We start from the raw sequence: 13,218 nt of genomic DNA on the forward strand, positions 1-13,218 counted from the left end.
AAGACGCAGGCCTCCGGGGGTATTTTTCCTTTTTTCTTTTTTTCTTTCTTATTTTCTTATTTTAATTAAATTCCTTTTTTACCCCAATTAATTTCATAAGTTCTATTTCCTCCTTTATTTTTTTTAATAAGGTAAATAATAGATGTACTTTTATTGAGTATAACTTTTGCCATATGTATAAATTTTATTGGTAAAGAAAAATAAATAATAATATTATTATTATTATTATTTTGGTCACATATGTTTCAAATTTACAAGACTATACCTGCTTCTAGCTGGACTCTGTTTGGCAGAGCTTATTTAGGAGCTTATAACTTATTTTAAACTACTAATAAGTTATAAACTTTGTTTGATAATGTTCTCAAAATAAGCTAGTAACTTAAAATAAGAGCTTATTTTGAAATGCTACTTAAGTTAGCTTTCCAAAAATAAGCTAGTAGCTTATTAACTTTTTTTTATCTTTATCCTTATTATTTTAAATAAATGACATCCTTTACCCCTCTCAATTAAAAATCCTTTGGTATTTTCTCTTCAGTATGTTTCGTTGTAATTTCAATTTAACATTTGTATTTGAACAATAATTTTTGCATGAACTAATTTTATGGATTATAAACATTTTATTTTACTTTATATATTTTCAAATATATGTTCTTACTTTATATTTTATTAAAATATATTGATTTCATTATTTAATATTTTAATATGTAAACAAATTTATTTAAATTTAAAACTATTTAAATTTTATAAAGATATCCTTTTTAGTCTTTTTGCATTTATTAGCTTATCAAAAAACTAATTTTACCAAACACTTTTAAGCATAACAGTACAACTAGTTAAAGCTCTTCAAATTTCAGTTTCGAACTTATAGCTTTTTAGTTTTCAGCTTTCAGCTACCTTTTCAGCTATGTTTGCCAAACATAGCCGTCAACTTAGAAATGTCAATTGGTCAATGCCATTTAGTTTTGGACTAGTTTTGTCAGGTTGCCAAATTTATTACTCCTTCTGTCCCATTTTATCTGTCATACTTACTATTCATTAGTCAAATTAACTATTTATTCTTTGTTTATTTTCTTTAGTATTTTTTACTTGTTTTTAAATTTGATTTTTTTAATAGTACTTTTAGTGTAGTTTCTAAATATATAAATTTTGTATACTAATACTAAATTTAATATTATGAAAAATTAGATTAAAAATAATTTCAGTCAATTATCGTTAATTGGACCAGACATAAAATGGGACGGATGGAGTAATTTTTATTTTTTTTTTGTTGAGTTTTAACTCTTTTGTTTTTTTTTTTTAATACAATAATCCTAAAATCTCTGACTATCAAGCTTATCATGTGGACTAATTAAAATTTTTGACATTTTAAAATTAACATTCTAAACTTACAATTTTAAGAAATTATCACATTTTACATTAAGAAATATAAACTTAAAGAATAAATTTCATTTTTAATCTTCGACTATTGTGGAATTGGCGCATTGACACATTTAGTCATACTCTTAAGCATCATTTAATCAATAACAAAATTAAAAGAGCATGACTAAATGTGACAATGCTATAATAATGGAAGACTAAAAGTAGTATTTATTCTAAACTTAAATATCATTTAATTAAGAGTTAATTCAGATTTAATTATTTGATTGTCACTCGTTTTTAATTTTAGTCATTGGCATTCAATGCTAGCTGCTAATTTAGTCTTTGAGTATTAAATCATTTCTAATTGTAATTGACTATAAGCTTTTCCCGGTATAAACGATTAAAATTGAAGATAAAATTAGGGTTTATGCCCGCTAGAATAAGAAAATTAAAGCTTTGTTTCTTGCGTGTGAGAAAATAATTGGTGCAATGGTCATTGACTTTCTAATTTTACTATCAATTTTAGTGATGCACACAGTAAAAAGTTAATGGTGATTATAATTAAAATGATTCAATACTTAATGATTAAATTTGATAATTTTAAAAGTGAATAACTAAAATTGAAAATGAGTAAGATTAAATCTAAAATTAACTCTTTAATCAATCAGAAATCTTCCTGTCAAGATCAGACTACTGAAAATGAGTGAGATTACATCTAAAATAAACTCTTTAATCACTTACAATTTTTCAAGTATTATAAAATGATTCCATATATCTTAAGTGTGGTGTCTTTTTTTTTTTTTCTTTAAAAAAAATCTTTCTTGACTTCCACTTAAATTGATCTAAAAGTTTGTCACTATCATTTGTCATTCCAGTTTAAGGTGAACTTTATTCTTGAGACAAATCCATTTTATACCAAGTTGAAATTAACAGGACATGATGACATAATTAACAACAACGGGAGAAAATCAAAAGCAACAAACTCAACAACATAAACCATAAACCAACAAAACAACAAAAATTACAATTTACACAAACTTCACAATCCAAACTGTGTTCGACCTTCAACGAGCGGCAACGACGGCCTACGTAGTCCCCCTGTTTGCATTCAAACTTCAGACTCAGAGTCCGAACTTGACGTTTGTGACATCGCCCGTTCATATTTTGTTTGTGTATAGACTATGCATTGGGCAATAAGGCAATTAGGCACTTAGGTGGGCGAACTGGTGAATTAACATTTATTTTTTAAAAAATGTGTACAAAGTCTAGCCGACGAGGGCTAGGTTCAAGGGCGTGGGAGAGCCCCTGATTCTTTTGGCTTGATTGCTTTCACCAGGTCTAGCGAGAGTCGATTAGCTCGAGTTGTGTTAAGATAAGTGGCACTTGAATTGGAAGTAGCCATTGGCCCGGTTTTGGATGCGGATTTCTCGGTCTTACCACTTGTATCGATAGACCAACTTTCATTTCATGTTGAGGATAGATTTTTATATATAAAATCCTGATCTTCGAACTTTGAAAGGCTTCTGGCAAAGCTTGAACCAGGGAAAGCTTTTCTTGCTAATCTGGTGATATCGTAGTAAAGGTAAAGTAGCCAAAAGGAATCGATTTAGCAATCCATACCAGGCTCCAGGTATATTTAGGAGTGACCGGAGGAGCAAAGAGAACAACAACAATCAGAGCTTCTCCTTCGGGGGACGACACTCCCTTAGTTGAGAGGTAGTCCCGTTATTAGGCTCACATTTTCGTAGTCCCTAATTACAGTGACCTTAACCTGGCTCATTGCGGAGTGATTTAACTAACTTTGATACTCCTAATATACGTATTAGCCTCTATATATAAATTACAATATAATGATGTAATAATATTTTAATGATTTTTTTTCCAATGATACAATAATGCAATAAAAGATAGAGAGAGAAGCCATATTTTGCGGTAAATCAGCCAGTTCGAGAGGAAAGAGCGATGACGCAAACAAATTAAGATCAAGATCGAGCGTAACCCATAAGGAGCCACGTTTCACCCCTCATGCACACTTTGCCAAATTTGGACAGGCTTATGACTCTGCTACGTCCTACGACCACGACTACTACGTACCTTTTTGTTTTCAATCTTATCTCACTTGCGGTCTGTTTGACCCCCACACACATATATATCAATTGTTATATCATAGATCACAATTCATATTATGTATCTGCAGTTATAACTTTTGTACTTATAAACAAATTAAAGACATATAAACACAAAAATTATTACTCCATAAATAATTGGTACAAATTATGTTAATCGCAGACATATAAAATGTTGATTAACATTTTATGTATTGACAATTAACATATTTTATCTATGCAGTTGTCTTCAATTTATTTTACAAGTATAAAAATAATTAATTACAATTGAATTAGGGCAAAGTAAATTTTGATTCATGGTATAATTTACCCATATATATATTCTTATTCTTATATATTTTGTAGTTATTGGGTCTGAACTCACTTCCATGCCCACCGCAACTTTATTTTATGTCTGATAGATACTTCCATTGAAGATTTGAAGCTAGCAAAGAGCGTAAAGCTACCTAGCAAGGTTATAATTAATTAAAGGTAGGAAATGGGAGATGGTGAGGAGCAGAAGAAGCACAAGTACGGCGGCGCAGGCAGAGCCCTGTGCGCTTTCCTCCTCATTTTCTTGATTTTAGGTGCCATCACTCTACTCATCCTATGGCTGATTTACCGCCCCACCAAGCCCAAGTTCACGCTAGTAAGCCTCGCCATCTACCAGCTCAACCTCACGCCTCCGCCTTTCCTGTCCGCCACCATACAGTTCACGCTCCTCACCAGGAACTCCCACCCCCGCCTCTCCTACCACTATATATAATCATCTCTCGGCTTTTGTTTCGTACAAGAACGAGGCGATCACGCCGGCGGTGAGCCTGCCCCCTCTGTCTCACGGTGGCCATCTCTCCTGTGCTGGATAGGGGGCCGGTGCCCGTGTCGGTGTCGATGCTGAACGGATTGGTGATGGATGAGGCGTATGGGATGGTGGCCTTGAGGCTGGTCTTCAAGGGGAAGTTGAGATACAAGGGTGGAGCCATAAAGAGCCGACGCTATAGCGTGTATGTCCAGTGTGACTTGCTGGTTGGGTTTAACACAGAATTTGGTGCTGCTCAACTCTCTCTGCTTCCTTCTTCTTCTCCGCAATGCAACACCCACATGTGAACTCAACTCAACTCAACTCAACTCGGTTTTATTTAAAAACGTACTGCAACCTTCTTGAATTACATTATACCAAGTGTAGGTGTTAATTTAGAAGTAAATTTGAGAGTTCAAGTAATATTTTTTATATTTAAATATATAGCTAGTTTACAATGAGTTACTTTGAATTATTATATTAAAGAAATAATATATGACATGATGACATGATTTGCAGGAACGCATGCATGTATGCATATGGCTAACTACATAATTACTATATTTATTCCTTAATTACTGTGATTGATTCTCTTATCTCTTCCGATCCCCGGCAGGACAAGGAATATAATTATTCTAATATAATGCATGCTTTAGTGCAGGATTTGCTTTTCTTTTGATCTTTACTATACTGACTAGGGTATATATTCTGGATTCCCAATAACTTACTGCCGCCCACTATTGTTTATAGCCACCAAATACTATACTGTACTGTGGAATTGAAAGAAAAAAAAACTACCAATGCAATTTTGATTGGGAATAATATAATGGTAGTAGGAGAGTATGCTCAAAAGGCTAGGGGAAGCTGGAGAGCTTGAAGGGTAAGTATCTTATTTAATCAGCATTAAAAGAGAATTTTGACTTTATATGTTGAGGGGTTAATCACCTATTTGGTCCCTCAATTATTCGCGAACTGTCAATGTTGTCCCTTAATCCCGTAATCATCGATTTAACCCCTGAAATAAAATGAGATGCGTCAATTTAACCCTTCCGGCCGAATTCCGTCTAATTGTCGGTTAGGAGCTCGATTTAGCAAGGGCAAACTGGATATTTCATATTTAAAAGCCCAATTCTCCCTATTATTAGGTTTGACTTTACCATTGTTGGAGCTTAAGACGATGATGCAAAGACGCAACACCAACAATCACAAGCATAGCAATTAACACAAAATGTTATAAAGCTCAGATAATTGGATGCATCAATCGAAGCAAAAAAGAAATCACTGGCCACCAGCCTCATTCATTGGATTGGGTTTGAAATTGAAGTAACCACCAGCCTCATTCATTGGATTGGGTTTGAAATTGAAGTAAACCCTAAACGGAAGGATCGGATTGGGTTTGAAATTGAAGTAAACCCTAAACGGAAGGATCGGAGAAGGTGGTTTTAGGCTCAGATCTGTGAGTTGAAGGATCGGAGAAGGTGGTTTTAGGCTCAGATCTGTGAGTTCGAAGGGGCAAAAGAGTGGTTTTAGGCTCAGATCTGTGAGTTCGAAGGGGCAAAAGAGGAGCCTACGCCGCCATGGCTGCAAAAAACCCGGGGATCTTCCGGGTTGCCAAGCCAAGATACGGGTGGATCAGCTCAGTGCCCAGATCAGTAGCCCAGAAAGAAGAAACATACAGATATCATCACAGCCAGGAAAGGAAAACATCAACGTAACATAACCATGGTCCATAGTATAATTTGCGATGCTGCTACAAAGAAGAAATCTTTGGTAGCAGTAGTACATAACCAAACAACCCCCAGAATATATGCATTTCCATTATTCCGCATTTCTCTGTCTGTCTCTGTCTCTCTGTATTCATTTCTGGGAAAAAAAAACAAAAACAAATCGAAAGGGCTGTTGAAAATGGAGAGATCATTGCGAAACAGAGAGAGTCAACCACCCCTTTCAACAAAATCCCACCTCTCTGTCACTCCTCTCTTCCTTTCTGGAAAATATCCGCACCTACATCGCACATCACCCATGAAATCCACTGAAGATGTATTGTTGGAAGACATTTTTGTTTTTCTTTCTTCGCTTGGAGCTGCTCTAGGGTTCTTGCGCTGAGTGGAATGAAGAGGGCAAGGGATATACGTAATAATAGGGAGAATTGGGCTTTTAAATATGAAATGACCAGTTTGCCCTCGCTAAATCGAGCTCCTCACCGGCAATTAGACGGAATTCAGCCGGAAGGGTTAAATTGACGCATCTCATTTTATTCCAGGGGTTAAATCGATGATTACGAGATTAAGGGACAACATTGACAGTTCGCGAATAATTGAGGGACCAAATAGGTGATTAACCCTATGTTGAGTTCTATAACTTATATTTATATTTATATATTATATAGTCTAAGATGAGTATTTTTATTTACTTAATTCGTAATTTAAATTTTCTTTTTGGTCTATGCCAGCTTTTTGCACCTATATTAATTACATTATTCCGTGAAATTTAATTAAACCCCGTTATTTTATTTCATATTTTGAAAAAATGTCAAATAGGCAATTGAACTTAAAAAATGTGCAATTCAATCATCAAACAAGCAAAATTTGTGCAATTGGACCATTTTTACAAATTTTTTTAAATTCAATTTGAGTTAAAAACATTTCAATATTAACTTCCAACTTGAATGGTAGAAGAAAATGCCACTCTTAATACATATATGTTAGTAATATAATTGGATTTTACCAGAAAATTTTTGTAAAAATGGTCCAATTGCACAAGTTTTGTTTGTTTGATGGTTGAATTGCACACTTTTTAAGTTCAATGGCCCAATTACACAAAGGCGATAAATTCAGTGGCCTATTTGGCCAAAACTGAGCTATGGACATTACAACTCAGGTAGAAGACTTCCACAAGTTTTGAGCCGGCTCGGAAAAGGATACATGTATAATGAAAAACTCGCAAATAGGATTTTCAAGAAATTATGACCCTAAAAGTAATCACAAACGAANAGGATCGGAGAAGGTGGTTTTAGGCTCAGATCTGTGAGTTCGAAGGGGCAAAAGAGGAGCCTACGCCGCCATGGCTGCAAAAAACCCGGGGATCTTCCGGGTTGCCAAGCCAAGATACGGGTGGATCAGCTCAGTGCCCAGATCAGTAGCCCAGAAAGAAGAAACATACAGATATCATCACAGCCAGGAAAGGAAAACATCAACGTAACATAACCATGGTCCATAGTATAATTTGCGATGCTGCTACAAAGAAGAAATCTTTGGTAGCAGTAGTACATAACCAAACAACCCCCAGAATATATGCATTTCCATTATTCCGCATTTCTCTGTCTGTCTCTGTCTCTCTGTATTCATTTCTGGGAAAAAAAAACAAAAACAAATCGAAAGGGCTGTTGAAAATGGAGAGATCATTGCGAAACAGAGAGAGTCAACCACCCCTTTCAACAAAATCCCACCTCTCTGTCACTCCTCTCTTCCTTTCTGGAAAATATCCGCACCTACATCGCACATCACCCATGAAATCCACTGAAGATGTATTGTTGGAAGACATTTTTGTTTTTCTTTCTTCGCTTGGAGCTGCTCTAGGGTTCTTGCGCTGAGTGGAATGAAGAGGGCAAGGGATATACGTAATAATAGGGAGAATTGGGCTTTTAAATATGAAATGACCAGTTTGCCCTCGCTAAATCGAGCTCCTCACCGGCAATTAGACGGAATTCAGCCGGAAGGGTTAAATTGACGCATCTCATTTTATTCCAGGGGTTAAATCGATGATTACGAGATTAAGGGACAACATTGACAGTTCGCGAATAATTGAGGGACCAAATAGGTGATTAACCCTATGTTGAGTTCTATAACTTATATTTATATTTATATATTATATAGTCTAAGATGAGTATTTTTATTTACTTAATTCGTAATTTAAATTTTCTTTTTGGTCTATGCCAGCTTTTTGCACCTATATTAATTACATTATTCCGTGAAATTTAATTAAACCCCGTTATTTTATTTCATATTTTGAAAAAATGTCAAATAGGCAATTGAACTTAAAAAATGTGCAATTCAATCATCAAACAAGCAAAATTTGTGCAATTGGACCATTTTTACAAATTTTTTTAAATTCAATTTGAGTTAAAAACATTTCAATATTAACTTCCAACTTGAATGGTAGAAGAAAATGCCACTCTTAATACATATATGTTAGTAATATAATTGGATTTTACCAGAAAATTTTTGTAAAAATGGTCCAATTGCACAAGTTTTGTTTGTTTGATGGTTGAATTGCACACTTTTTAAGTTCAATGGCCCAATTACACAAAGGCGATAAATTCAGTGGCCTATTTGGCCAAAACTGAGCTATGGACATTACAACTCAGGTAGAAGACTTCCACAAGTTTTGAGCCGGCTCGGAAAAGGATACATGTATAATGAAAAACTCGCAAATAGGATTTTCAAGAAATTATGACCCTAAAAGTAATCACAAACGAACTCGGATTGACATCAAAACTAAGCTATGGACATTTTAACTCAGTATAAGACTTCCATAAGTTTTGAGCCCATTAGAAAAAGATCACCAGTTGACAGAGTAATCTGGCCAGCAGCATTCGACCCGGAACCACATTCAGGACCCAAAGGCAGGCAAGAACTAGCCGTTCAACACTGTTCAACACTTCAATCCTCAGCTCCTCAGTATTAATGCTCAACAGCTCCTCAGCTCCTCAGCATTAATGCCCAACGGCTCCTCAACACTCCAACGACACTTCTTACTAGACAAAACACACACTGAACTAATATTGTACTCAAACACTGTACTCAATATTACACAAATAATACTCAAATACATCCGGTAACACATTATTACCGTTATTGGTGCTTTCATTGAGAGCCGAGATCATATCTCAAGCAAACTTCACACATCACAAACACCTCTATGGCGTCGCCTTCTTCAAGTAGTGTCCTGCTCATCAAGTGGCATTCGCCTCCTGCTCATCAAGCCACACTTTTCACAAATCACAAAACACCCAGCTCATCTCATCACTGTCGATGGTGCAATACGGATCTAGCCCTGCTCTCATGGTTTTCATCGAGTAAACAATGATCATCCCGGATCCAACAGCTCTCATGGTTCTTATCGAGTGAACAATGGTCATCCCAGATCCAGCAGCTCTCATGATTCTCATCGAGTGAACAATGGTCATCCCGAATCCAGCAGCTCTCATGGTTCTCATCGAGTGAACAATGGTCACCCCTCGGGTGATTTTCGTGGGCAGTTCAATGGTCTTCCCTCGGGTTATCTTCGTAAACAGCTCAACAGTAACCGCGTGGGAGAGCGTCACCACCTCGAGCGGCATCACCACCTTGAGCAGAGTCACCTCTTCGAGCAGCGACACCACCTCGAGCAGCGTCACCACCTTAAGTGGCGTCACCTCCACGAGTAGCGTCACCACCTCGAGCAGCGTCACCTCCTCGAGCGGCGTCATCACCTCGAGTAGAGTGACCACCTCGAGTAGAGTCACCTCTTCGAGCAACGTCACTTCCTCGAGCAGCGTCACCACCTCGAGCAGCGTCACCACCTCGAGCATCGTCACTTCCTCGAGCAGCGTCACCACCTCGAGCAGCGTCACCTGCTCGAGCGGCGTCACCACCTCGAGTAGAGTCACCACCTCGAGCAGCGTCACCTCCTCGAGCAGCGTCACCACCTCGAATTGAGTCACCTCCTCGAGCAGCGTCACCTCCTCAAGTGGTGTCACCTCCACGAGCAACGTCACCACCTCGAGTAGCGTCACCTCTTCGAGCAGCGCTACGTCATCTCCTCGAGCAGCGCCGCCTCCTCAAGTGCGTCGTATCCTCTTCAAGTGCGTTTGCTTCCTCCTCAAGTGCGTTTGCTTCCTCCACTTGTGCATCCGCCTCCTGCACTTGTGCATTCGCATCCTCCACTGGTGCATGTGTCTCCTCAAGTGCGTATTTTGCCTCCACTAGTGCATCCGCCTCCTGCACTTGTGCATTCGTCTCCTTCACTTGTGCGTTCACCTCCATAAGCAAAAGGACCAAGTGGTTGGTCATGGTCTGCCCTGATCAATTTTTTTTTAAAAACCAAAAAATAATAAAAAATATAAGCTCTATTCCCTTAGGGCCGGCACGAGATCCGATCTCGCTAGCTACTTGACAGGAGAGCGTTTTTCTGAGCCCAGCAAAATGTTTGGATTCAAAAAACACCACACTCTAATCCCTTAGGGCCGGCACGAGATCCGATCTTGCTAGCTACCTGACGGGAGAGTGTTTTTCTAAGCCCAACCAAAGGCTTGGATTCAAAAAACACCACACTCTAATCCCTTAAGGCCGGCACGAGATCCGATCTCGCTAGCTACTTGACGGGAGAGCGGACCTTCGACCGGTTGAGGTGAGCTCGCACACAAAAACGCCAAAAAAAAATTGGAGTTGGGTTGAGGCTTGGCCGAGGCCGACCTCGACCTCCCTTGGCCGAGGCCGACCTCGACCACCCTTTGGTCGAGGCCGACCTCGGCCACCCTTTTTCGAGGCCGACCTCGGCCACTCTTGGCCGAGGCCCGACCTTGGCCACGCTTGGCAAAAAAATATACAAACAAAAACAATTTTTACGCTGGTCATTACTCCCAAACCACCTCAACCACTCTCGTTGGCTAGGGAGTGGGGGGACTGGTGACAAGAGTAATCTGGCCAGCAGCATTCGACCCGGAACCACATTCAGGACCCAAAGGCAAGCAAGAACTAGCCGTTCAACACTGTTCAGCACTTCACTCCTCAGCTCCTTAGTATTAATGCTCAACGGCTCCTCAACTCCTCAGCATTAATGCCCAACGGCTTCTCAACACTCCAACGACACTTCTTACTAGACAAAACACACACTGAACTAATACTGTACTCAAACACTGTACTCAATATTACACAAATAATACTCATATACATCAGGTAACACATTATTACCGTCATTGGTGCTTTCATTGAGAGCCGAGATCATATCTCAAGCAAACTTCACACATCACAAACACCTCTATGGCGTCGCCTTCTTCAAGTAGTGTCCTGCTCATCAAGTGGCATTCGGCTCCTGCTCATCAAGCCACACTTTTCACAAATCACAAAACACCCAGCTCATCTCATCACTGTCGATGGTGCAATATGGATCCAGTCCTGCTCTCATGGTTCTCATCGAGTGAACAATGGTCATCCCGGATCTAGTAGCTCTTATGATTCTTATCGAGTGAACAATGGTCATCTTAGATCCATCAGCTCTCATGGTTCTCATCGAGTAAACAATGGTCATCCCGGATCCAGCAGCTCTCATGGTTCTCATCGAGTGAACAATGGACACCCCTCGGGTGATTTTCGTGGGCAGTTCAATGGTCTCCCCTCGGGTTATCTTCGTAAACAGCTCAACAGTAACCGCGTGGGAGAGCGTCACCACCTCGAGCGGCATCACCACCTCGAGCAGAGTCACCTCTTCGAGCAGCGTCACCACCTCGAGCAGCGTCACCACCTCAAGTGGCGTCACCTCCACAAGTAGCGTCACCACCTCGAGCAGCGTCACCTCTTCGAGCGGCATAACCACCTCGAGCAGAGTGACCACCTCGAGCAGAGTCACCTCTTCAAGCAGCGTCACTTCCTCGAGCAGCGTCACCACCTCGAGCATCGTCACTTCCTCGAGCAGCGTCACCAACTCGAGCAGCGTCACCTGCTCGAGCGACGTCACCACCTCGAGTAGAGTCACCACCTCGAGCAGCGTCACCTCCTCGAGTAGCATCACCACCTCGAGTAGAGTCACCTCCTCGAGCAGCATCACCTCCTCAAGTGGTGTCACCTCTACGAGCAATGTCACCACCTCGAGCAGCGTCACCTCCTCGAGCAGCGCTACGTCACCTCCTCGAGCAGCGCCGCCTCCTTAAGTGTGTCGTATCCTCCTCAAGTGCGTTTGCTTCCTCCTCAAGTTTGTTTGCTTCCTCCACTTGTGCATTCGCCTCCTGCACTTGTGCATTTGCATCCTCCACTGGTACATCTGTCGCCTCCACTTGTGCATCCGCCTCCTTCACTTGTGCATCCGCCTCCTTCACTTGTGCGTTCACCTCCATAAGCAAAAGGACCAAGTAGTTGGTCATGGTCTGCCCTGATCAATTTGTTTTAAAAACCCAAAAAATAATAAAAAAATCTAAGCTCTATTCCCTTGGGGCCGGCACGAGATCCGATCTCGCTAGCTACCTGACAGGAGAGTGTTTTTCTGAGCCCAGCATAATGTTTGGATTCAAAAAACACCACACTCTAATCCCTTAGGGCCGACACTAGATCCGATCTTGCTAGCTACCTGACGGGAGAGTGTTTTTCTGAACCCAGCCAAAGGCTTGGATTCAAAAAACACCACAATCTAATCCCTTAAGGCCGGCACGAGATCCGATCTCGCTAGCTACCTGACGGGAGAGCGAACCTTCGACCGGTCGAGGTGAGCTCGCCCGCAAAAACGCCAAAAAAAAATTGGAGTTGGGTTGAGGCTTGGTCGAGGCCGACCTCGACCTCCCTTGGCNCCCTTGGCACCTCGGCCACCCTTTGTCGAGGCCGACCTCGGCCACTCTTGGCCGAGGCCCGACCTTGGCCACGCTTGGCAAAAAAAATAATACAAACAAAAACAATTTCTACGCTGGTCATTACTCCCAAACCACCTCAACCACTCTCATTGGCTAGGGAGTGGGGGGACTGGTGACAACAGTAATCTGGCCAGCAGCTTCGACCCGGAACCACATTCAGGACCCAAAGGCAGGCAAGAACTAGCCGTTCAACACTGTTCAGCACTTCACTCCTCAGCTCCTCAGTATTAATACTCAACGGCTCCTCAGCATTAATGCCCAACGGCTCCTCAACACTCCAACGACACTTCTTACTAGACAAAACACACACTGAACTAATATTGTACTCAAACATTGTACTCAATATTACACAAATA

The 13,218-nt window shown here is 40.2% G+C and overlaps 1 protein-coding gene across 1 annotated transcript; it reads left to right on the forward strand.

Moving 5' to 3' along the window:
- Nucleotides 1-3,860: 3,860 nt before the first annotated feature.
- LOC115997540 (NDR1/HIN1-like protein 12) lies at nucleotides 3,861-4,602 on the forward strand. The gene is given in 3 exon segments (XM_031237112.1): nucleotides 3,861-4,215; nucleotides 4,217-4,296; nucleotides 4,298-4,602. Coding segments are annotated over 3 exon segments (606 nt in total). The 5' UTR covers nucleotides 3,861-3,963; the 3' UTR covers nucleotides 4,572-4,602.
- Nucleotides 4,603-13,218: the final 8,616 nt, after the last annotated feature.

Source organism: Ipomoea triloba, chromosome 11, assembly GCF_003576645.1.
Source record: "Ipomoea triloba cultivar NCNSP0323 chromosome 11, ASM357664v1".
Taxonomy (NCBI): Eukaryota; Viridiplantae; Streptophyta; class Magnoliopsida; order Solanales; family Convolvulaceae; genus Ipomoea; species Ipomoea triloba.